Below are 24,834 nucleotides of genomic sequence, written 5' to 3'. Positions count from 1 at the left end.
TGAGGTCGTTACCTCCTCTGTTCGAGCTGGGGGTGGTTCCTAGAAGCGAGCAGTCTGGACAGGGGGAGCGCGGCTTAGCATAGCTTGCTTTCCGTCGTTTCGTTGGTGCCCCCTAGCTGTGGGAGGCAAAGGGCTATTTGCCGAAGGGGAGGGCGTCCGGCGGGCCGGTACTCGCCTTCGCCGGGGATGACACTCTCCCGGCTGTTCCTCGTCACCTTCGTCATAGGCTTCCGTCTGGTCATGTGCTGTCGGGGGCCTCCCCGGGGCCGGAGGTTCCGGCGGAGGCAAACGTTGGAGTAGCTCTTGGCGAAGTTCATTAAACATTTCCATGGTGAGAACCATTTGCGGTGTGCTGGAGGCGGGCTGGTGTCGGCCCGAGAGCGGCGAGTTTGGCTCCCGGGAACTTGAGGCGTGTGTTTGTGTGTGTTGGGCCTGGCTCCTGGTCATTACCCCTGTTTCTTGCTGTTGGAAGTGGTTTCTCATCGTTGTAAGGCGTTCAATACTCGACAAGTCCCACGGATGGCGCCAGTATGATGGCGTCGGAATCCGGATCTACAGTCGCGCGGTGGGTAGAGAGCCTCCGCGGGGTCTGCAACCACAAACAAAGGGGTCAGGGGGGTCCGGGGTGGGTCCCGGACGACCACTTCGACACCCAAGTTAGATTCTTGACCAATCAATATAAAGAACAGCGAGAAGAGGTGAGGGTTTGGTCAGGTTTACCAAGGCCAAGGCACGGGTTCTTTTCTTGGGGTATGGTGGATGGGTCGGAGGGGACTAACAGGGAGAGTGGGATTAAGCTCCCAACCTCCTCTGTTATTGCCTTGCCTCTTTCTTTCTTTTCCGGTTGTCTTGAGGGAGATTCCAACATCTGTCTTCTTCTTCCCTTTTCCCCCTTTTAAGGGGTGGCGTGCGGACCTTTTCATCATTATGGAGAGAAAACCTTCCTTTGCAGGATTGGGTCGTTCTCCTGTTTTGACGGCGCGCGTGGTTTCGCTGGATAATCCCTTCCATAATTTGTGATGATGAGGCTTGGACGGCGAGAAGGTGACACGTGTCGTAATCGTATGGTCTTGCCATTTATCAGCACCTTTCTTCATGATGGTTAGGCTCCATTGGTGCATGGACGACACGTGGCGAGATTTGGGAGTAGCGCCATATTTATGTCCCATCAGGTACGAGATTTACTCTTCTTCTTCTCTTTCTCTTTTCCTTCTTTCATCAAATCTCTATTTCTTTTTGAGTAAAGTTTAGGATTTACTGAGGGAAATGTTATCAGACTACTGTCTTTTGATGAGGGCACTCCTCACTTTATTAAAAGTACGATATGGTCCGCACCATATGATGATCCAAACCGTCCATTAGATGGACCACAGTCTAAATAGGTTGTGCCTCAAAAATCATTTCCATAGGTTGATCCTAACCCTCCAATCTGAATGTTAGAGGTTGATCCTAACCCTCTATAGATCGGAGGGTTAGGATCAACCTATGGAAATAATTTTTGAGGCACAACCTATTTAGGCTGTGGCCCATCTAATGGACGGTTTGGATCATCTTATGGTGCTGGCCATACTGTACTTTTAATAAAGTGAGGAGTGCCCTCATCAAAATACAGTAGTGGTGATAACATTTCCCTTTACGGATCTGATCATCTTTAAAATAGCTGTATCAGCTTTTCTAGATCGTGTTTTGTTAATGGAAAAGAGTAAGAATAGTGTTGGGGTTCCACGCAAAAGTAATAGTCCCACATCGGACATGTGAAATGGATGTGGATGGGTTATAAGGGAATGGGCACCCTCCCTATAAAAGCTAGCTTTTAGGGGCGAGTTCTACATGGTTAGATTACCTACAAATAGCTCTACTTTAGACGATGAAATCGATTCCCTATCATAAATAAAAGAAAAAAAATACACTAGAAGAAAATTTTAATTAAATGATAATTCAGAAATTAAAGAAAAAATCCAATTAAGGGAATTTTTTGTTGATCTTATACTTCGAATTTTTTTTACTGTCCAATTGAATCGATCAGATGGCCAGAATTAATTGCTTTTCAAGTGATAATTAGTCCTGCTTAAGTTTTTTTTTTTTTTGATGGGTAAGCTAGGGTTAGGCAGACCCCGACCAGATTTATTAAAACAAAGAAAAACCATTACAAGGGGGGCCTAAAGCGGCGCCAAGAGAAGAAAGATACATCAACTAAAGCACACAACCAGTCCAAAAGAGAATAAACAACATTATGAGAAATGGGCTCAATGAGCAGCTCTTGCAGCAAGAGGAAGATCGAAAGCAGGAACGAGGAGCGTGCAATGGGGAGATCCCGGAGAGGGCCTCCAAGAAAATTTGACAGAGCATCTCTCAACAGGGAAATCCATATAACCAGGAACATCAAGAATGGAACCAGATCGAGGGGAGATTGAAGAGAGAGCAAGTATGGGGAAGGCTACTGGCGCTGGTAGGGGACTCCCAAAGAGTCAGTGTTGATGATGTTAATCAACTCCAAAGGCCGATCAACTGTTAGGAGGCTTTCCCCTTTTATGGGACAATCTGGCTTGGAGAGATAGTCTGCCGCCCCGTTCGCTTCCCTCCAAATGTGCGAAATCTCCCAGGAGTTCAGGGAGTTAAGCTTGAGCAGGAGATTTTGAATTTTGAGTTTTTGGCGCCACGGGCATTTGCATATACCTTTGATAATGTTAACTACCGAAGGGAGTCTGATTCGATCCACAACATGTTAGCACCTTTCTGCATAGCCAGAGATGAACCTTTGATGATTGCTTCGATTTCAAATGCATTTATATTGGAAGGGGCTGAATCTATAGAGAAGGCACCGATGATACTTTTATTCCCATCTCTGATGATCCCACCTATTGCAGCTTTGTCTCCTGCAAGGGAAGCGTCCGAATTTAGCTTGATCATATCGCCCGAGGGGGGGAGCCAGATACAGGTTTTGATGCTGGTGGAATTTTGGGAAATATGAAGGCCAAAAATCTTTGCAAATTTGGTTGCTCTGACGCTGGGAGTATCTTCTAAACCCAGGTAAATTAGCCGCTGCTTTATGGTGACAAGGATGTCAGACAAAATTTTCTGCTTGTGGGAGCTCTTCTGATAAAAAATTCTTCGGTTTCTTTTAGCCCAAAGATGGTAAATAGAGGCCCCAAGAGCAATCCTGATTGCAGATGCCGTACGCTGCTTACCTTTGAGGGTGTTTCGAATCCAATCTTCCTCAAGAAGAAGTGTTTTGAGGGGTTTTCGAATGAAAAGAGAATCTCCGTAGAATGTATCTCCACACCCAAGCTGAGTAGGAGCAGTTGAAAAATAAGTGATCAACAAATTCTTTGTCGGCAAAGCATAGTTGACATCGCGATTCTCTGGCTGCACCAAGGAATAAGAGATGATCTCTAGTGCTAAGGCGATTCAACAAGGCTTGCCAGAGGACAAAGGCACAAAGCTGTGTTTTGGGATGTGTCCTCTGAACCAAACAGAGGTGGACCAAGGAATTTTTGGGTGGTGGGTGCGGTTGATGTCCCAAGAGCTGTTGATTGTGAATTCACCATCATTGGTTGGCTTCCATATTTCTTGGTTTTCTCCCTCTGCGCTGAGTAAGGCAGAAGACAGAATTTGCTGAAATGATGGCATGGTGTGCTGGATAATTTGGTCCCATTCACCATGGTGAAGTAATCTGTCAATGGGTGTCTGAGAAAGGATTACCTGACTCAGGGGTTTTCTTGATTAAGTAATAAGGAAATGATATCTCCACCCTGTTTTCAAGTTTTTCCACCCGCTTTGCTTGTCGTTTTCCTAAATAGTATGGGTGGGTCAATGGATCCACATATGTCCAGGTCAGGATCTGTTCAGATTATTGGATTCTTTTCAGTGTGATTTTTGAATTCTCATTAATTTCGGAGTCTATGACACGGTGCATTTTGATTTAGATCGTCTATTTAAGCTTCTTAGGTACTTTTTTTTAATCTGATTGTCTTGTATAGTATCAATGTCCCACTTACATTGCACACAATTAAAGAGTGAAAAAGGATGAAACTAGAGAGACAGGATAGAAGAGTCATAGTTGAAAAAAAATCCATACGAAAATGAAATGTTTTTAGCGGTTTCTAATTGAAAAAAAAAAAGAAAAGAAGGAAAACACTTTGAAAACGGAATCCCTGCTCCATTTGGTTGCCGGAATTTTTCTGGTTCTTGGGATTTTTGTGGAACAAAAAGCTCCCTGGGAGATTGGTGGGAAAAAAAACTCCCTGGAAGTATCCCGGTAAAATAAAAATCCCATGTTTGGTTTACCGGACCATGGTGGGAAAAAAAAATGCTTTGTTTGGTGGCTTGAACTATTGAGAAGAAAAAAATTCTTCTGCAAGCTTATTTTTGGTTCCTAGAATTATTTTGGCTCCTGGGAGTTTTTTTTTTTTTTTTTTCCTTTCTGGAGTTTCGTGCGGGGTTATTTTGGTTCCTGGGATTATTTTGGGCCCAGCAACCAAACGTGATATCCTGCAGAAATTCCACAAAAGTCCCAAGAGCCAAAAAAAAATCCGGCAACCAAACAGAATAGACAACAGGGGAAATGACTGTTGATTTGGTCATTTGACTGTATTAATTGTGTTTCAAGGGGATTTAAGCCCTCTTAATGCCTTTTTTTGTGTACGTGGCTCCAATATTTGATCGCGTTTCTTTTTTTAAATGGATTCCCGTTTTGCTAGTATTGCAATGGCCGTCATGAATAGTTATAATGAACAAAATATAAATGGGTTTGCTAGGGACCATCGCAAAAGGCATTTCGCGGAACCGTTGTTGCATGAGAGTGCAGCCACCTCAGATGAATCTATTTAATAAAACAAAATCTGAACATATGTGGCTGCAGTATCATGCAATAGCCATTCCTCGAAATGCCTTCTGTGATGGTCCCTAGCAAAACCCATGTTATTTTCATACATTGCACCTTTCATTAATATCTATGAAGCTCCACTGGATATCCAACCACTATGTCCATATCCTGTCCGTTATGTTTGGATCATAGGGCCCATGGAACCATCTGGGTCCATCGATAACCCTACTAAGGGCGATGGTAAATCCGCAACCCCTGTAGGATAAGTCGCACCCCTTTACACCCCTTTACAGGACGGTATGTGGCAGACTTCAACGCTTTTTAACGTCAATTCACCTTCAGGGGGTGCGAATTATCTTTCACCCACCCCCCGCGACTATATGACTTCATTTTCAAGAATGCACAAACAAAAGTGGGGAACAATAGATCACTCCGTGAGTTGTATCCCTATGACTTGTTTGTTGACATCCGAATTCAGTGGCCCGTTTGGATGTTGAGAAGATTTGGATTTCTCACATTTGCAGCCTATTTTGCGTTGTGATTTGGATCCGGATCAAATCCTCGGATTTTCAAATCAGCGACTGACAATGAAAAAAACAGATTTCCAAATATGCAGTGGACATAAGTAATTGCAAATCCACAGATCTAACAGTTTCCTTCACCCTCTATGATCCTCAACCTCTCCCCTCCACTAGGAAGTACCCCCTTCCCTATCTGTCTCCCTCAACATGAGCCGGTAGATTTATTCATTTTGTATTCGAAACTCAATTCCAAATCCAAGTACAAAATATGAGGTATCCAAGTTTGTCTTATTTTCTATAGGGGACAAACTCACAAGGTGTCACACCTAATTTTAAGGGTACGTTTTTAAAAAGTGTATTTACGTGTCTCAGTTCGTAGACACCATCAGCCAAAGAGGTGGGAAGACCACTTGTTCACCAACGCAAGCGTGGCATTCATGACTCATGACCCCTATGAGTATGTTTTTTTATTGCAAGAAACAATCTAATGAGTCATGGGACCTACTAGTAGTATAACTCTGTTTCAAATTGACCATAATGGGGTCACGTGTCTAACACAATATTAATAAAAGATTTCGTGCAAACGTTACCTCTGTTTTTTTATATAAAATGTAAAGATATCGCTACTTTTCCCGTCGCAACATTAAACGCCGTTACTTGCGAAAATCTCAAAACAAGCGTGTCTTTCTATCCTTTTGCATTATATTTTACCCGCATTTAAACGCCGTTCATGTGCGTTTTAGATTACCGAGAGTTGCTCCACATGTGTAGTTTTCCTAGTTACAGGAGAAAAAACAAAAAAAAGGAAGAAAAACATGTTTAGTGCCTTTTCTTTTGTGTTTTAGACTTACAAGTAGCTCCAAATGCGCAGTTTTCCTACCTACAGGGAAGAAGAAAAATATCCCTATGGCTCTGGTCACTTGTTTTTCCGGGAAAAGAAAAGAAAATATTTTCCAGGAATCTGACGTGGCATTAGGAAAAGAATTCCAGGGAATCTGTGCAAGAAAAGGTTTCCCTGGACTGTTTCTGGACTGTTCACTTGCGCAGGAAAAGGTCTCCAGGAAAACTGCTGACACTTCTTTTTGCACTAGTTTCCTAGGGAAACGAAATCCGTGTATTCAACCGGAAATGAAATCCCTAAAGGGGGGGGAAATGGGCTTTTCCATGTCATTTTTGTACTTATTGCAGAAATTCCACATGTGTAATTCTATTTTCACTAAAAAACAAGTGTTGTCGAGGTCTTGTCAAGAAAAAAAGAGACTGTTTTCCAAGAATTTGCAAGGAAACGCAAGTGAACAGAGCCTATGGGTGTTTGGATCTAGAGAAATTTTTTTAGAAAAAACAAATCCCCGAAAAATAATACTAGATGGAAAAAATCCAAGCTCTAATAGGTTTTTCTTGAACATCAGGAAATTTCTTACTTTGAAAGAATTTTTCCGAAGAAAATAAGTTTACCAAATGCTTAAAAAATTCATTTTCCATGAGGAAAAAACTCTTGGAAAAATTATTCCAACGTTATGGTTATCTTTATGTCTCTCAACTTGGTCCTCTCATTTTGTCAAAGTAATCAATTATGCTAACACTCAAATAGTGATAATGGGGCACAACACATCACGTATATGTCTTTCTTTGTTTTTATTTTTCTCCTGCTAACAAATGGGCCGTGCACGTAGCACATGTGGGCCCACTGAGTGGATGTTGGCATTTTTCGTTGGCAAATGCTCACAAGAGATTTACTTTTACTAATCATTTATCTAACACGATGAATGTATGTTCTGGATGGGACCAAGACCATATGGGTCTCCTCATAATGTTCTACATAGTAAATGGTCATCTCAGTTGCATGCCACAATATGCACCATTCAAGGAACCAAACACTGGGAAATTCATTTTCCATGGAAAAAAATTCTAAAACAAGGCAAAATGATGTCAGCACAACCATGTTTTGTAATTTGCACTAACACATCTTGTCTTTTAGTATTTAAAGAGCTGTCAGAAGGTTATTCCAGTTCCCCGAAAGCTCTCACAAGCCTATTAAAAAAGAAAAGACAAGCTTGGTCGGTGCAATTATTAAAACAATGGTTGTGCTAATATCATTAGCCAAAAAAAAACTTCCCTAATCCATAGATTCGCAAAAATCAAACTAGTCACCATTGAACCTGGTTACATTAAGAATATTTTTTTCAAATAACTTTTATACTCCTATAAAATACGTCCGTCCTCTTTCTTTTTTCTTTTTTTTTAAAGACTCAAGTCTCCAAGAGACATCTTCTGACAATATAATAAATTAGATGAATGCTAAACTCAAGGGCATCCTTGCAGAAATCTAATGCAAGGACGCCCCCATTGGTTGCAAGTCACCAGAGCCTCCGAGTTTAGCATTCCTTCCTCTATATAAAGGGAAATATTATCAGCACGGGCACTCCTCACTTCATTAATAGTAAGGAATAGCCCGCAGCATAAGATGATCCAAACCGTCCATTAGATGGGCCACAGCCTAAATAGGTTGTGACCTAAAAAATTATTTCCATAGGTTTGGATCATCTTACGGTGCGGGCTATACCATACTTTTAATAAAGTGAGGAGTGCCCTCATCAAAATACAGTAGTGCTGATAACATTTCCCCTCTATAAATCAACATGTTAGGTAACTGAAAACGGGAAAGCTATAGGAATTCTGATTGCCTCCTACCCAGAGAGAACAAAAGCTATCGAGGTTTTCTCTTGTTCCACTATCTCTATTCTGTGAAGTTTAGGAATTACTGATCTGATCATCTCTTTTAAATGGGCTTTTCAGATCTTTATCAGACAAGTAACTGAAAACAGAGAAAGCGAGAGATTTATGCAGAGAGAGCAAAAGGTACGAGATTTGTTCTTCTTTTCTTTCTTCTTTTCTGGAATTTTCTGCCGTTTCTCTGTTAGATCGCGTTTTGTTAATGGAGAAGAGTATGAATTGCTCTGCTTTAGAAGATGAAATTTTTTTAGTGGAAAAAAGAGTTGTTAGGGAAGGTAAATCATGTTAATTAAAAGATAATCCACAAATTAAAGAAAATTGATTATAAGTTGGAACTTTTTTATGCATCCAATTTATCGAATTTTTTGTTAATCGAACTACTCCGAATTTTGCTGACCGTCCAATTGCATTGATCAGATGGCCAGCATCATCTATGCCCACTGAAATCTTTTAATACTCCTACTTAAGTTTTACCTAAGTGAAGGTTTTCTTGATTTACTATCCGGAAATGATATTTCCACTCTCTTTCCAGTTTTTCCATCCTCTTTTGCTTGTAGTTTTGTGTCTCAACGGATCCACATATGTCCGGGCCAGGATCCAAGCAATAGTTGTTCCTTGAAATGCCTTCTGCGATGGTCCCCAGCAAATCCCATGTTATTTTCATATACTGCACCTTTCATTCATATCTACGAAGCTACACGGGATTATGTCCATATCCTGTCCATTATGTTCGGATCATAGGGCCCATCAGACCATCTGGGTCCATCCATAACCCTATTAAGTGCGATGAAAAATTCGCACCCCTGTAGGATAATTCGCACCCATTTACAGGACGGTATGTGGCAGACTCCAACGCTTTTTAAAGAAAATTCAACTTCTAAGGGTGCGGATTATCCTACAGGGGGTGCGAATTTATCATTGTCCCCCCTACTAAATATGATTTCATTTTCAAGAATGCACATACAAAAGTGGTGGAGATATCATTTCCCGTAGAAACAATGGATCACTCCGTGAGTTGTATCCCTATGACGTGTTTGTTGACATCCGTGAATTCAGTTATTTTCCTCGGTGTCAGTTCCTCTCTACAAGGGACAAACTCACAAGGTGTCACACCTAATTTTAAGGGTATTTAACATATGATAAGGTGTATTTACACGTGTCAGTTCGTTGACACCCCTAAATTCAGTTATTTTCTTAACATGGAGGGGACAGGACGAGAAGATCTTGCAATGCTTCTATCTTAAAACAATACACTAAGATGTAACAAAATATTAAAATTATGCAAGGATTTCATAATAAAGGTTTGTTCGATCCTTAAATTTAAAAGCTGAAACTTGGATTTTATAAGCTAAAACCTGGACTTTACAATCCTGAAAATGTACTATCTAGCTTTTAGCTTATAAAATTCAAGTTTGAGCTTATAAAATACAGGTTTAAGCTTGTAAAATTTAGGATTTTTCTATCGTGTATTATAAAATTCATGCAGTTTTTATTTCACACTTATCTTAGGGGTCAATTTTATAATTCAAAGTTAGTGTTCGGGGATAAATTGATATTTTCCCAAAAAAAATGGGGAAGAGTTTTGGAAATATTTCGAAAACATATTTTTTTACATATATCTACTACATGTGTTTGTGGATATACTTATTCCAAATAAGACTGAACAAAAGACATTGAATTTGTCATAAGATTTAGACATAAAACATGAGAAATCGATGAACTATTAGTTAAATATGTGAATGTTATCAGCACTACTGTATTTTGATGAGGGCACTCCTCACTTTATTAAAAGTACGGTATGGCCCGCACCATAGGATGAGCCAAACCGTCCATTAGATGGTCCACAGCCTAAATAGGTTGTGCCCAAAAATCATTTCCATAGGTTGATCCTGACCCTCCAATCTGAATGTTAGAGGGTTGATCCTAACTCTCTATAGATCGGAGGGTTAGGATCAACCTATGGAAAGAATTTTTGGGGCACAACCTATTTAGACTGTGGCCCATCTAATTGACGGTTTGGATCATCCTATGGTGCGGGCCATACTGTACTTTTAATAAAATGATGAGTGCTCTCATCAAAATACAGTAGTGCCGGTAACATTTCCCTTTTAATTATTCAAGATTTTTGAAGTTTAAAAGAAAGGATAAAGATTTTGGGATTTTTTTTCAAGAATTTTTCAATCATTCTGAGAATTTTGTAACATCTTCCTATTAAAGCTAGAATGCTAATATATTTTAATAATAATAAAAAGAGAATAATACTACTAAGCCTTTAATATCAAGATAGATTTTGAAACAGAAATCAAATTCGATCATGATGATGTGGCTTGACAAAGCTAAGGGATTTATGCGCCAGCTGTAAATTTGCAGAAGATGGAACAAGGGGCAACTTGAAACAAAGGAACATGCGAAAGATGGAGCCTTAAATGGGAGTTTTTAAAAAAAATTCCTCTTTGAGTGGGGTGGTGGCGAGCAGTTACACGTTAAAAGCTATAAAAAGAGACGTCTGTTTAAAAAGAAAAGATCCCAAAAACAAATCAAAACATGTTTTAACATTTATCTTGGGAAATGATTTATGCGCTCCAGTGTTTTGATAAACATGCGCTCCACTTGTTTGTCGTGTAGTATTTAAAGGGATGTCAAAGTATATTACGGTTCTCTTTCTTTATGCTTCATTGTTGGAAAGAGCCTATGCTCAGAACACGAGTATTTTTGTGGTCTAATGGTTATGCTTTTCAGGTTCAACCGCCTTCGAACAGTAACAAGAAGGCAAAGTGAAGGAGATTTAGCCTTTCACAAGTCTCTGGTACTTTCCCTGTAGTCTACTTCTTCTCATTTAAAAAAAAAAATGAAAATTAATATGGTAAGGAGATTAATATTATGTTATGAGGAAAGCTAAATTGAAGGCAAAATAGCCACAAGGGCGCCCCCATTGAATCCACGTCATCAATATTCCTTGAAAATATAAAAGGTATAATGAATTCGCCTTGGTATCGTGGATACAACGTGGGCACCCAATATGCCGTTGATATTGGCATTCCTCACTTTATCAAACACTCTAAGTGGTTGTCACTTTATTAAACACTATGGGGGAATTGTAATGACCTTTTAACAACTTTTTAGAAGGGTGTAAAAAAGAGAGCCCTGCCACTAATAAAAACATGGGAGTGCCTTTATCATTTCTCAATGAAGTTGCTAGCAACTCCCCCTTTGTAAAAAAATAAAAAATAAAATAGAATCCTTGTTTATTTTTAATGGGGATTGGCCTGTTAGCACAATAATTGAGGCTGTGTATCTCAACCTTGAGGTTTCTGGTTTGATCCCGCTTACCTACCAAATAAAATAAAAAAATAGAATCCTTGATCGTGACTTGTGCACGAGAAAACAAAGTAGAGAACTACATACCCCAACAATGTAAAAAACAATGTGAAAATCGCCAAATAGGTGGTCATTTTCAGAGACGACCTTTTCCAAAGTGTTTTCCTTTTTCTATTATAAGTAAAAAAGGGCGGCCCAGTGCACGAGGGGCTCCCTTCATCGCGGGGTCTGGGGAGGACTAGATGTACGCAGCCCTACTTTGCAGAGAGGCTGTTTCCATGGTACTACTTTCTTTTCTTGTTCTCTCATTAGTTGTTGCCATCCCTAAAAGAATATTTACAACCTATCAAAAGGAAGTTTATAATATTGTGTTAAACAATATTGGTATCCTTTAATTGTTATTCAAAAAATCTACCATTATATATACAAGAAAATGGCACGTACTATGCGCAAACATTATTCATACAAGATCCCTAGTTTAAAAATGCAAGGTTAATTGCTATAATTTACATCTATATGGTATTTAACGGCTGCACAAAAATTTACACGCATAATATATTTAGTAGTTATAAAGAAATCTATATTTATAAGTATATCATATTCAAAAGAAACTTTATATTTATAACGTTTTGAATGAATGTAGAGACCACCCAAGTTTTACTCGTATATACTATAAATAAATATAAATATGGGTACGGCTATCCAAACTCATGTGGAGTACAAAGTAGAGGTGTAAATGGATATTTCTGCATCCGAATCCGTTTAAAGCGAATATTATCCGGATCCTTTTCAAGCGGATATTATCCGAATCCGTTTATGAGATATCCGTCTCTTAGTGGATAAGAATCCGGTAAATGGTATATCCGATCCGTTTAACATCCGAATCCGATCGGGGTGTTCGACGATCGTGGTTTCCACCGGAGAATTAGTTGTATGCGGAGAATGGTTGGTTTTTCGGTTAGCTACAGAGAGCAGTGGTCTCTGACCAGGACCATGAACCAATTCGAATTTGGATCTTGACATGTCGGTGGTTTTTAACCGGTAGCTAGATCAGTGGATGATTTGCCGAGAAAAGCGGATATTGCTCATCTGCGAAAGCGGGTACTTTAACATCCGAATCCGAGAAGTAAATCATTTTTATTTATTATTATTAATATCAATAATATTTATTTTTAGTAATGACACACTATCTTTTGTTTCTAAAAGAAAAGTGAATTTTCTTTTTAGAAAAAAACAGAAAGTGTTTTAGGTAAGAAATGAAGTAATCTCTCATTTTAAGGGCATTCTTAGAGTTTGACATAGCGTCTTTATGAAGCAACAAATGTGGGTTGTAGGATGAAAGAGACAAATGGATGATGATGATTGAAAGAAGATGTCATAGTTTCTAGAGAATTTTAAACTAAAAAGGCCATCTAGGTCATTGATGGTAAATGGACGGCTCAGACCCAAAATGCAATTAAAAGAGGGGACTTCTAAGGTTTACAAGGAGAAGCAAGAGAGTGGAGAAAAGAGGAGGCTGAGACACCATCTTCGGCATTCCTTGGTGCCTCCAACCCCACCAAAATCCACCGCTGCCACTCTCCACCTTCTCATAGCCACCTCCATCACTGCCAGTCACCTCCATCTTCAACCCAATCCCCATTTCCCTTCATCTTCCACAATCAGCACTCCAACTTCCCATGTTCAAAATAGCCCAAACCCATTCCATCATATACACAGAAAAGAAAGAAAAAACCCAAAGACCATTACCAACACCATAGTCCATCCCCACCGCCTCTCTCTCTCTGCCTTTGTTTTAAAAGGAAGAAGAGGATCTCATATAGTTTAGGATTTGAGAGTTAATTTTGTGAAGAGAATGTAGAGGTCTGGTTTTAGGGTTTGGAAAATTCATTCGAGGAGTAAGAAGGAGAAGAAAGATAAAGTGCTGGAATAAAATGTTCGAATTTACCGGATAAACGGATACGGATATTATCCGAAGTCGAACAATATTCGGCGGATACGAATTCGGTAATATATATTAAATATCTGTCAAATTCGAATCTGAATCCGAATTCGGATAGTCTATACTGTAATCGAATTCGGATATAGTCATATCCGATTCGAATTCGATCATTTTACACCCCTAGTACAAAGCATCAATTCACATTACTAAGCACAATTTTGGGCAAGAGACAATCACATGGAGTCACATTATAAAGCATAATTCCGAATGGAGTTGGATAAAAAAACCAAGGGTAAGAGAAATCTTTGTTTAATAGAGCCATTAGTTTAAAATAATATCAAAGGATTCCAATATGGGCTTGTGGTGGCCCACACAACCAACAGTCTTGATGACCATCTTAATGGCACAAATGAGGGCCATTGGATCTTATCGTGGGGATAAAGAACAATTAAATTACCAACTACCGAGAGGTCCATCTTGTTTAACTTTTAAAAGTGCTTTTAAGACAGGCATGTGCATGTCGTGGGCAGCCAAGCTGGTCGCATATGCATCAAAAATATGTGTGATTAATTTTAGAATTCCATAATAACTACATTTTTTTATGTCCAATATAAAACATCATAAAGTGGATGGTTCAAGATTGACGTGCGAATTTTTAATCAATTTGGGAATAACTCAATATTAGTTTTCGTCTTCTTAAGGGAAAATTAATAAGTCCCCCATTGAACGAAGTTTCTAACCAAAATCCCCCTAAGGAGTGTTTGGACTTTGGACCTAAGGAAATTAATTATATGAAAATACAATTCCATGAAATAAGGATTCTGGGGTCAAGTAGGAATGCAACTTTCCAAGAAAACTATTTGCAGTCCCGTGTGATTTATGGGGCGAAGAAAAATTAGTATTCTAAAAAACTATCTATAACCCTCTCTTTATCTACGGAATTGTAAATTTTTCTTTTAATTTCGTATGTATCTAGTCATAGAAGTCCAATAGGCATTACTCTCCATAAATATAGCGTGTATCTAATCTATACACACAACTTCTATGTATCGTCTCTTTTAAGAGAGAAAAATATACATGCCAGTTCTGTGTATAGACACTTAATTTTAGGCGATATTTCCATTCCTTGATTTTAGCCTTTTTTTTTCAAATCCAAAATAAGAAGCGTATTTTACTATTTTAGGAGATTTAATCTGTGGAGATATTATTTTAATCAATCCTTGATTTTTGGTGATTTTTCCATTCCTTGATTTTAGGCGTTTTAAATTCCGGGTGCCACATCCCGTTAACACATTTTTAAATTTCGTTATTAAGGTTACGTGTGATAGAGGAATACGTGTGAAACAGTGTGCCACATCCCCTTACTGCATTATTAAATTTTGGAATGCAGTGGGGGTGACAGGTGGCGCAGCCTCAGCTTCCCACATTCAGCTTTACTATATATATATATATATATATATATATATGTGTGAAAATTTGCAATTTTAGAAGAATATTTTTCATGGAAAATGAATTAGCCAAACAATGAAAATCCCATTTTCGAAGAAATATTTTCCCTTCCTCCAAATATATAATACTGTCTGAAATTTTGTTTAGGAGTTTAGGGGGTTTTTGCAAACGAAGTCCCCTACTTTGCCTTATTTGCAAAAGCAGTCTTCTAGTTTGACAACCCATAGAGTCATCACATTTGAGTGAATTTGCAAATCTAGTCTTGCCATTAATTTCTGACAAAATTACCCATGGTAATTTTTTTTATTCATAAAATGACCAAAATATCCTTATATATGAAAAGACAAAAATTACCTCAAGTAAAAACCTTGATTTAATTTCTTGCTCTAGCTTCACGCACTTTGACCCATTTTGGGACCCACTCCATCAAAACATGAGGTTAAATTTTGGGCCCCATCTAATGCATGGGCTTGAGTAGAGTTGGTGGGACCCACTCTATTGGTGTAAAATGGTGGACTCACCCTATGCATAGATTTGAGCGGACATGGTGGGCCCACTCATGGGTTAAAATGATGAGCCCCACCTATGCTATGCCGGGGGTAAAATGATGGGTCCCACCCATGCTTTGCATTTGGTGTGAAAAATCTACTATAGAAACGTTCGAGTATCTCCTCTCTTTTTCAAAAATTAAAAATAAAAATAAAAGATTTATTCCAGCAAAACAGACATCCGGCTGTTTTGAAAAAACAAAAAACAGGATGCACTCTATCGTGACACGAGCGCAAGAAAACAAAGAAGAGGGCTTGAATCTTCACAACTATTCGCAAATGCAAACGAAAAAAAATAAAGGGAAGTGATATATCCGTCCCTTTTGATATCCAGGAACACCCCCTGTCAGTGTTTGCGGCAATCAGGGGCATTGAATTCTTCTGACATGAGTACAACAACCCCTCTTTAGTCATTGATACACTGACAGGGGGTGTTCCTGGTCATCAAAAGAGGTGGATATATCATTTCCCAAAATAAATCATCGGTCATTTTCACACCCTTCTTTATTTTCATTTTCACACCCTTCTTTATTTTCTAGACGGCATTTCCTTTGGCAAAATGACGAAACCCTATGTTGTGACACATGCCCAAGAAGACAAGGAAGTGATCTCAAATCCTTACGAAATAAAAAAAACACTGGAAATGACCAAGTTGTCTATCAATTCCACTTTTATCTTTATTTCCACAAATAAATATGTTACTTGCCCGGCCTTATAGTTTCCTCTTAGTTGCGGGATACCCCCTCTCTCTCTCTCTTGCTAAAATAATGGGGTAAATCTTTTATCATTTCTCCCACGATACTACATTAGTGTATATCACCATGGTTTTAAATTTCCCCGAAATGACCAAAATATTTCTGTTTCCATCCCCACCGAAACAAAATCTACATGATTTCCTTTTGCATCGTTAATTCTCCGAAATTCGTGAAAGTCGACCAAAATGCCTGAAATTTGACTGAAATCCCGAAAATACGATCGAAAATTTTGAAATTCAACCGAAATTGTCTGAATGGCTAAATTAGAAAGATGTTATTATTTGCATTTTATTCCATTTCATTAATGCAGATCGAGAATGATATTTGGGAGGCAATATCATTAAACTGCAAGACAAATTAATTGTATCTTATGCATGAGATGTCAGATCATCATGGGACCAATAATACATTATAACTCGATGTGGTATTGACATAGAGTTGGGGTCCGTATAAGGGAGATTGGTCATTGTATTTTCTTATACTTTGTTTACATTGGAATTCTTTATTAGCTTTATTGTTCTAGACATGCGCGATAACGCATGTCACTAGGTGTTCAATGTGATTAAGCCATTATGGATGATTTTGTTACTTATGGGATGGTTTCTAAGTATGTGTTTGTGCTTATTCTAGCATTTTCTAAAGTTTCATCTTAAAATTTCATCATTTGCACATGCTTTTTTAAAAGATTAAAAAATTTCATCATTTGCATGTGTTTCCTTACGCTTCCGTAATTTTACAAGATTTTCAACGAAACCAAACTGTTTCTGTTTTCATGATGATCGACTTTCTAAATGAGATTTTTTTTAAGATAAGAAGCCATATGTATGGAGAAGGAAGGGATCACGGGGGATGGGGAGACAACCGACTATATTTTAGAAAAATTGATGTTATATGTAATTGTTTCTTTTATTGGTGTTCTTCATATGGCTATCAAAATGGCTTGTTATCTTAGTTACGGCTAGAATAGATTGACAAAAATCTAAAGTATCATTTAAGGTAAATGATTGATGGTTTTGTTACTTAATAAAAATTTAGAGGGATTCTTATTGATAGAACATGAAGTTTTTAACAATTTTTATTTTTTAGGAAAAACAGCCCACGAATCTAAAGCTCACAAAGCTAAGGTAAGGGTCCACCAAATTTCCGATCTTTTAAATGAGAAATTATATGTTGAACGAGAGGACATGCCCGTATTCATCATCCCGCCCTTGGTATTTGATCGGACAAAAGCACAATTTTTAAGATGTTGTTGTCACACAATGAACAAGAGCATGCCTGCTCGTATAATTTCTCCTTTTAAAGTAACTACAAACATACCAAGCTTTAAGGATTAAAAGACTGAAAATACCCTTTCTTCTTATTCTTTTTTCTTTTATCAAATTTTTAAGATTTTTTTGGGAAGAATAAGGAAGGGGGGGGGGGGGGGGGGAGAGAAAAGAACACTATCAATTAGGAAAGGAGGAGGAAGGGGAGGATGAGAGGGCAACAAGAAAAAGAAGAAATGGAATAAGAAAAATTTTAAAAATTAAAATTAAAGTAAAATTTTGGGCAGGAAGTGGGAGAAAGAAAGAAAGAAGAAAGAACAGGAAAGATAGGGAAAAATGAAAAAAAAAATCTTAAAATTAATAAAGTAGAATAAAAGCAAAAAAAAGAAACAATAACATAAAACTCCTAACAATAAAAAATTTAAAAAAAGGAACAAAGAAAGAAAGAAATGTAAAAAAATACAAAGAAGACCCCTAAAATTGATGAAGAAGAAGAAGATTTTTTGCTTTTCTTCTTCTCAAACTTTTAGAAGTGATGTGTAATTCTCTTAGAATTTTGGGAGAAATTCAAATAATTCTCTCCTCTATACTTTTTTAATTATGGAAACCTCTATAGATTGGAGGGCTAGGATCAGCCTATGAAATGATTTTACGAGCACAACCTATTGATGTTGTGTTCTATCACATGGACGGTTTGGATCAACCTATGATGTGGTCCGTACAGTTCTTTGTCGGCCCGTGCATCGCACGGGGTTTATAGGTATTTGCTAGCCACCTTCTCCAAAGGCTACGTCTTACCCACCCTTTGCTGTATGTGTTCATAGATTTGTCTTATTAGACGTGGTGAAAACTGCACGAAAATACTATTTCTTGAAAGGTAGCTAGCAATAATAAGTATCGAATGAAGCTAGCAATAATAATCATTAGGTACTAAAGTTTTGGAGGAAAATTACAGACCAAGTGCTTGGAAGTCGAAAAATTATGGAAAAAAGTATCGAAACGGTTACCTGTATATGACAATTACGGCAAAAACTACAAAAAGAGGTATAAAAATATGACAATTACAAAAAAAACTACTTTTCCTTATTAATTTTTTGAAAAACCTGTCGATTTAACACATCATGTTGATGGTTTTTTACTGTTTAATGCCCTTGCCATATGTATGTCCAAACTAACTATGTGAGGGTAAACAAGTCATTTTATGGTTTCCCCCTACTTTTGTAATATGAATGTGTCACGAAAGTCAACATTGGTAGCCTTTCTATATGCAAAATTATGGAAAGTTTGTAGTAATTACATGATATTACGAATTCAGGACACCTTTAAAAATATTTACGAATTCTGGGCACCTTAAGAGGAATAACATATTATGAAAACCTCTATAGATTGGAGGGCTAGGATCAGCCTATGGAAATGATTTTACGGGCACAACCTATTTATGTTCTATTCCATCACATGGACAGTTTGGATCAACCTACGATATGGTCCGTACATTTCTTTGTCGGCCCGTGCATTGCACGAGTTTTTTTTTACTAGTGTGTGTGTGTGTGTGTGTGTGTGTGTGTGTGTGTGTGTGTGTGTGTGTGTGTATATATATATATATATATATATATATATATATATATATATATATATATATATATATATGGGGGGTCCTTAACACTAGATTATGGAAAGTTGAGCCCCGAGTGAGAATCCATTGTTTATGCCATTATTTGTTAGGTTTGATCAAAGAGTTGCTTTTCTGAGTCCGGATATGAGGAAGAATCTACTGAAGGAAGAGAAAGAGAGTGGCCGTTAGAGGTCTCCGAGCCTTTATTAGTAAGGTTGCTTGTGAGATCAGTTCCTTTGATAGTCGTAGCTATTACTTCTCAACCACCCTATCTTACTAATAATAACAAAAGATGAGCTAATGGGGCGTACCTTTGTTAGTTTGTTAGTAGCAATCAAGCTCTTCCTTGTAGTTGATCCCCGTCCCATTCTTATTTAAATTATCTATTTGGCTCCCAACTCAAAGAGTAAAACCGTGGTAAGATGTGGAGGTTTTAATCCCTCCTAGAGCTTTGAACTGACCGACCTATGATCAATTAAGGCGAATTTTTCTATATAAAAGGTGCACTTGTTTGCATCCAATCCGGAGGTGATGACCGCAGGAAGGAGCTAGAGGCAAAAAAAGGTATAACACCTGAATATTGAAACCTAGCAAATCCCTATACATATAGCTTTTTAAAAAAAATAAATAAATCACATTTTACCCATTTTTCTCAAGAATTTCATCCCCATTTTGCCTTTTCCTCAAAGTAAACTACCAAGGTGTTTGTATCTAGGGAGTAACATTCTATGGGAAAACAAATCCTAGACTTTAGCAGGTTTGCAATTTTCGAAGAAAATATGGATATTTTCAATTTGAAGTAGGTAATTTCTATCCACCAGTTTTAGGGAATGTTTTTTGCTCTATCCATTCCATCCAACTCATGTCTCTCCCTTGCCCTCTTTCTCTATCACTCTCACACAACTGGGCCCTTAAATATTCCATGGAATAATTTTTCATGATTGCCAAACATGGTCTGGCTCTACTAAACTCATTTTCCATGAAAACAAATTACCCGTAAAAATATTCCGTGCATCCAAACAGCCTAGATCATTATCCCTTCTTTGGGAAAGTCTTTTTCTTAGAAGTTAGAACAGGTAGAAATGGGGAAAGGGGTGGTAATATCAATGTACTTTACAAAGTTCTAAAAACGAAAATGGAAAGAGGGTGAGAAAGGCAAAAAGTTGTTCTAGGCCAATCTGTTCTTGCTTTTCACCACCATAAAGGGCGCACCCCGTTTCAAAATTTCCACCCCAGACCAAGCCCTGTGAGAAATATTGGAGACTGAAACCCTAATATGGCCGTTTACAAGGAGGGATTTCACCAATACAGGTGGGTTTTGGATATTCTGGTCAAATGCAAAAGATTTCTTCTTTCTTTTTAGTTGTGGGTCTCATTTTCAGTTATGCTCTTTTTTTTTATTTCATCATCCAATTGGGTTTGGGCTTAAAAGTGCCAAATAGACCAATCCCACTTCTTAGTCAAAACTCAAAACTCCCTTGGCTATGCTTGTAATAAATAGCAAGTGTTTGAAGTTTACTTCTTGGGTCTTTCAGATCAGTGAGGGAGAGAGAGGTTTGTGTGTTATCTGACTCATTTTCTCTACAAAATGAAGCAGCACCGAAGAAATCAAAGAGAGGCAGCACCGAAGAAATCAAAGAGAGGTACTCCAATTCTGCAAACCCACAAAAAAAATCATCTTTCCTTTGACATTATTCTTGTTTGTTGTGAATTGGAAGTTTTTAATGTGGTTATTGGGCGGTTTTTTCTCTCTCTTTTTGTTGTTTTCCAACTTGGGATTTTGCAGTGGAATTGGGCTGAAATCTTGTGTTTCGGTTGCACATGCTTATTACAGCACTACTGGTCGAGAACTGTTTTAAAGAAATGGTTGAACAGAGAAAACAGGGAATCAGATTTCAGTGCAGACGAACGTGACAGTGAGAGTGAATTCGAGGATGAAGGTGAGATCAAAACAAAATAAGAAAAAAAATAATCAGGGTTTTCCTTTTTTTCTTTCTTATGTTGATTGATGTTGAGGGAATTCAAGTTCTTTTTAGTTTGATGGATTACTTTTGAATTGCCACCATGAATTCCATGCTAGTGATAAGTGTCTTCACACCCATGAAATGGATTATAAGAACCCCAGTGTGTCATTTTGTTTCACTAGCATGTTTTAAGTGTTGTCAATTTTTAGATGTAGATTCTTAATTTTAATGGTATTTATTTGCAGAAACGGACTGCTGGGAACGAGAATTGTGCAATGAAGACAAGAAAACCAATGAACTTCTATTTGGTCCCAATGGTAATACATATTGTTATTAATCATTTGATTATGATTTTGCAGGGATTTTTTCTTTTCTTTTCTTTCTATTTTTAATTCTTTATTTGTTGAAAACAAGCCTTATACTGCCCTTTTATTTAGAAAATGATCATGATAATCTTGGGCTTGCAATTTGTGGTATGAGAATAAAATCCTTGTTAAAATAATTCTCTCCTCTTATGAACGTGAGGTGGTTTGGTTCTGTGTTTATAGAGTTAAAAACTATCTCAGGTAATTAATATAAAATGTAGTGCCTTTTGTATGTTTGGAGTATTGAAGATTTTTACTTACTACCTGATTAAGTGTTGATAATAGTGAAAAAGTTAGTTTCCATCATTTAAGTTGCTTTGGGTTAGCGCATCGAATGAGACTGCCCAAATATCTTGAACATGGCGTCAGATATCCACAAGAAAACAAAATTTTGTCACTTTTTTATATTGTAGATGTGAGCTGATATCCCTTGCATCTGGTCAATTATTTATCATCAGCTGTATTCCAAAATTTTTCCTTTGGTCATTCCTATGTGGAATTTTTGATAGATTGGATGTCTATTCAGTGTAGAAAATTATTCAATTTCCACAATTACCTTCTCTTTGCTTTGTGCAAGTCTCTCTGATAATTAGTTTTTCCTGACGAGAATACAATTCAAAGATGCATTATCTTTAAAGTTTCAGTAGGTAGTTTTTTCTCTTCCATATTGTTGAAGTTTTTGCTTCTCAAGAAATACTCATGCTTTTGTATTATATATTTTCAGTAACTTCATAGCATTAATGTCCAGGGACTGCAACAGAGGATTTTCCATTCAAGTCAAGGAGGAGGAACTCAGAGACCCTTAGGGCGCAATATATAGACTCCAAAGAGATCAGGCAAGCTGTTCTAAATTCTGTTGCAGCCATACATAATTTGAAACTTTCTACTTTTATGCAGCACTTGTAGTGAATGTGAAACCCTTAGATCATCAAGAAAACCAATGATCTTCCCTTTTTATTTGCAATATATCCATAACCATATCTCAATAGCTGTAAATACTTCCATCCATCCTTGTTCAAAAGAGATGAAGTTTACTGAGTTCTAAAATACCGAAATTTCGGATTTCGGTTGGGACTGACACAGAAAGTACATAAATTCGAAATTTCACCGGAATTTACAAAATTTTCAAGATTTTCACTTAAATTGCCGAAATTACCGAAATTTCAGCCAAAATATTGTAAAATACCGAAATTGTTTTTTCCAAAATTTACATGATTTCGGCCTAAAACCGACAAATTTCGGTTTCGGCTGTGGCCGACACTGAAACCGAAACCGACATTTAAATCCTTGGTAGTCATGTTCTTTCTTCACGGATCTCCAACTGTTGGTGTACTGCAGGATTCGTGTTGGTACGTGGAATGTGGGAGGAAGACTGCCACCCGATGATCTAGATATTAATGATTGGCTAGACATTGAAGAGCCTGCTGATATATATGTGCTTGGGTAAATGCCACCCTAAACAAACTAGAATTTGAACTTCTGATATCACCACAAATTTTCTCCTTGTAATTTCTTATTTTCTGTTATGACCTTTAAGATTGTCTTTCTTGTTTTAAATTTTAGTCTGAAGCATTGTTATAGTCACTAAAATTTTCGGGGACATAGTGATGCAGTCCCGGAAGGATTTTACATACAAAAATCAGTCAGATGATTGTTGGAACAAACCCGAATAGCTACATATTTAAAAATCTAATCACATGACTAAGAAAGCATGGAACAATCCCAAAACAGCCCAAAGTGAAGATCCATGGAAGAAACTACGAGATTAAGCAAGAAATAATTCATACGAGCATCAATTAATAAACCTTAATCAAGAAAAGAGAGCATGAAGAATATGAATGTCATTTTTTTTTTTGAAGGAAAATACTCGTGATTCAGCCCTAAGCGTCACTCGGAATTTACAAATTGGAAGATGCGACCAAGAAGAGCTAGTTCTCTTTTTTATTGAAATAATAGAAATCCAAACACCTTCAGATTCATGGGGTTTGAACCACGCCTTAGAAAACTTTACTTAATGTCTGCTGAAAAGACACTATTACCACTAATTTAAGCCCCCCTACCTTATCATGAGTTAGTACCCCTTATGTCTGTTGAAGGGTATGTTGTAAGTTTAAGCTGGTATCAAAGCCAAAGGTTTTGAGGTCAGACCTCCCTGATAGCAAGTAAACTTACCAACTTCTCCGAAAGCTTAAGCTGTTGGAGAAGGGCGTTAGTTATCTTTTATACTTTAACAAAAGGTATTATTGTCTTTGTGCATGCAACCCTAATTTGGGCTCCTATATGTGTGTGTGTGTGTGTATCATATTACATGTGAGCTCCCTAGTGGTGACTCCATCTTCTCCCTCACTCTTCTTCCTCTTCCTTACCCAAATAACATGGTATCAGATCCCTATCCTAACCCAATATATATATATATATATATATATATATATATATATATATATATATATATAGAGAGAGAGAGAGAGAGAGAGAGAGAGAGAGAGAGAGAGAGAGAGAGAGAGAGAGAGAGAGAATAAAAGGAGGAAAGAAAGGAAGAGGAACCCTAATCTCTCTCTCTCTCTCTCAGCATTTCTCCCTCTTGCCATCTCTCGCGCATTTCTCTCCCCATCTCACTCATCTCTCAGATCTCTCCTAGATCTTTCTCCATCTGTCCGTTTGACCCCACTTCGTGCAAGCCCTAACCCTCCCAAGTCTCTCTCTCTCTCTCTCTCTCTCACTCTCTCGCATCTCTCTTTTTCGCACATCTCTCTCTCTTACTTCCTCGCAAATCTCTTTTTCTCCAATTCTACCCCCACTCATCCCACAACCCTTTCCCCTTACCCCGTATCCCGCAACCCTTTCCCCCTTACCCCACTCACGCGTTCGACCCTATTTCTCCTTCCCACCCTTGTCGTAACACACTACCTCACCCCCTCTCCACTCTTGCCTTAACTGTACCCCCTCCCCCACATCGTACCACCCACCCTCCCATGCCGTAATCTCTCCTTCCACCACTCCATTTCCGTAAAACCCTTTCCCTTCGTTGTCCGCCCCTCCAAAACCCTACTCCTCCCACGCCAAAACCCCAAATCCCCACCTTCCACTTCTAACAAAAATCCATTCACATCCATCTTCCTTCTCCTTTGTCCTAAACCCAAACCTCTCCCGTAAACCCATCCCTAATCCATCATCCCACAATAGTGGCCACTCTTCCATTCCCAAATCCATCCATTCCCATTCCCAAATCCCATTTCCATCCATTCCCATTCTCAAATCCTAAATCCTAACCCACTCTTCCATTTCTAACAAAAATCCATTCCAATTCCTCGTCAGAATCCTCCAAATTCCATATCCCTTTTGTAAATCCATCCACCCTAACCCAGAATCCAAAATCCAAATCCTTTTCTAGTTTGGATCCTTTTTCTAAATCCCTAAATCCCCAAACCCCTTTCTTTATGGTTTGCGCTTTTCTCTCTCCCTATTATGTGTTGTTGGCGGCTCCGGCAACAACTGATGTTGTTGCGCCTATTTTGTTGCTGATTTCTTCGTCGTAGA

At 38.1% G+C, this 24,834-nt stretch overlaps 1 protein-coding gene across 7 annotated transcripts in view; it reads left to right on the top strand.

Moving 5' to 3' along the window:
* Window positions 1–7,978: 7,978 nt before the first annotated feature.
* Window positions 7,979–24,834, top strand: part of LOC143885477 (type IV inositol polyphosphate 5-phosphatase 3-like) — a 59,071-nt gene continuing 42,215 nt past the window's right edge. For 3 of the 7 annotated variants that reach the window (XM_077389685.1, XM_077389683.1, XM_077389689.1), the window contains exons 1-8: window positions 7,979–8,061; window positions 8,143–8,205; window positions 10,819–10,885; window positions 20,504–20,586; window positions 20,755–20,908; window positions 21,178–21,249; window positions 22,046–22,133; window positions 22,636–22,740. In XM_077389685.1, coding sequence (XP_077245800.1) covers window positions 20,557–20,586; window positions 20,755–20,908; window positions 21,178–21,249; window positions 22,046–22,133; window positions 22,636–22,740 — 449 coding nt within the window. In that variant the 5' untranslated portion in view covers window positions 7,979–8,061; window positions 8,143–8,205; window positions 10,819–10,885; window positions 20,504–20,556. Of the gene's footprint in view, window positions 8,062–8,142; window positions 8,206–10,818; window positions 10,886–20,022; window positions 20,280–20,503; window positions 20,587–20,754; window positions 20,909–21,177; window positions 21,250–22,045; window positions 22,134–22,635; window positions 22,741–24,834 lie in introns of those variants that run through there. The other 4 variants (XM_077389687.1, XM_077389686.1, XM_077389684.1 and 1 more) reach the window with 4 other exon arrangements.

Source organism: Tasmannia lanceolata, unplaced genomic scaffold, assembly GCF_043159265.1.
Source record: "Tasmannia lanceolata isolate RefF3 unplaced genomic scaffold, GAP_Taslan_0.1 ptg000008l, whole genome shotgun sequence".
Classification (NCBI taxonomy): domain Eukaryota; kingdom Viridiplantae; phylum Streptophyta; class Magnoliopsida; order Canellales; family Winteraceae; genus Tasmannia; species Tasmannia lanceolata.
Note: the sequence above shows the minus strand (reverse complement) of the source record. Positions and strands in the feature narration are given on the sequence as shown.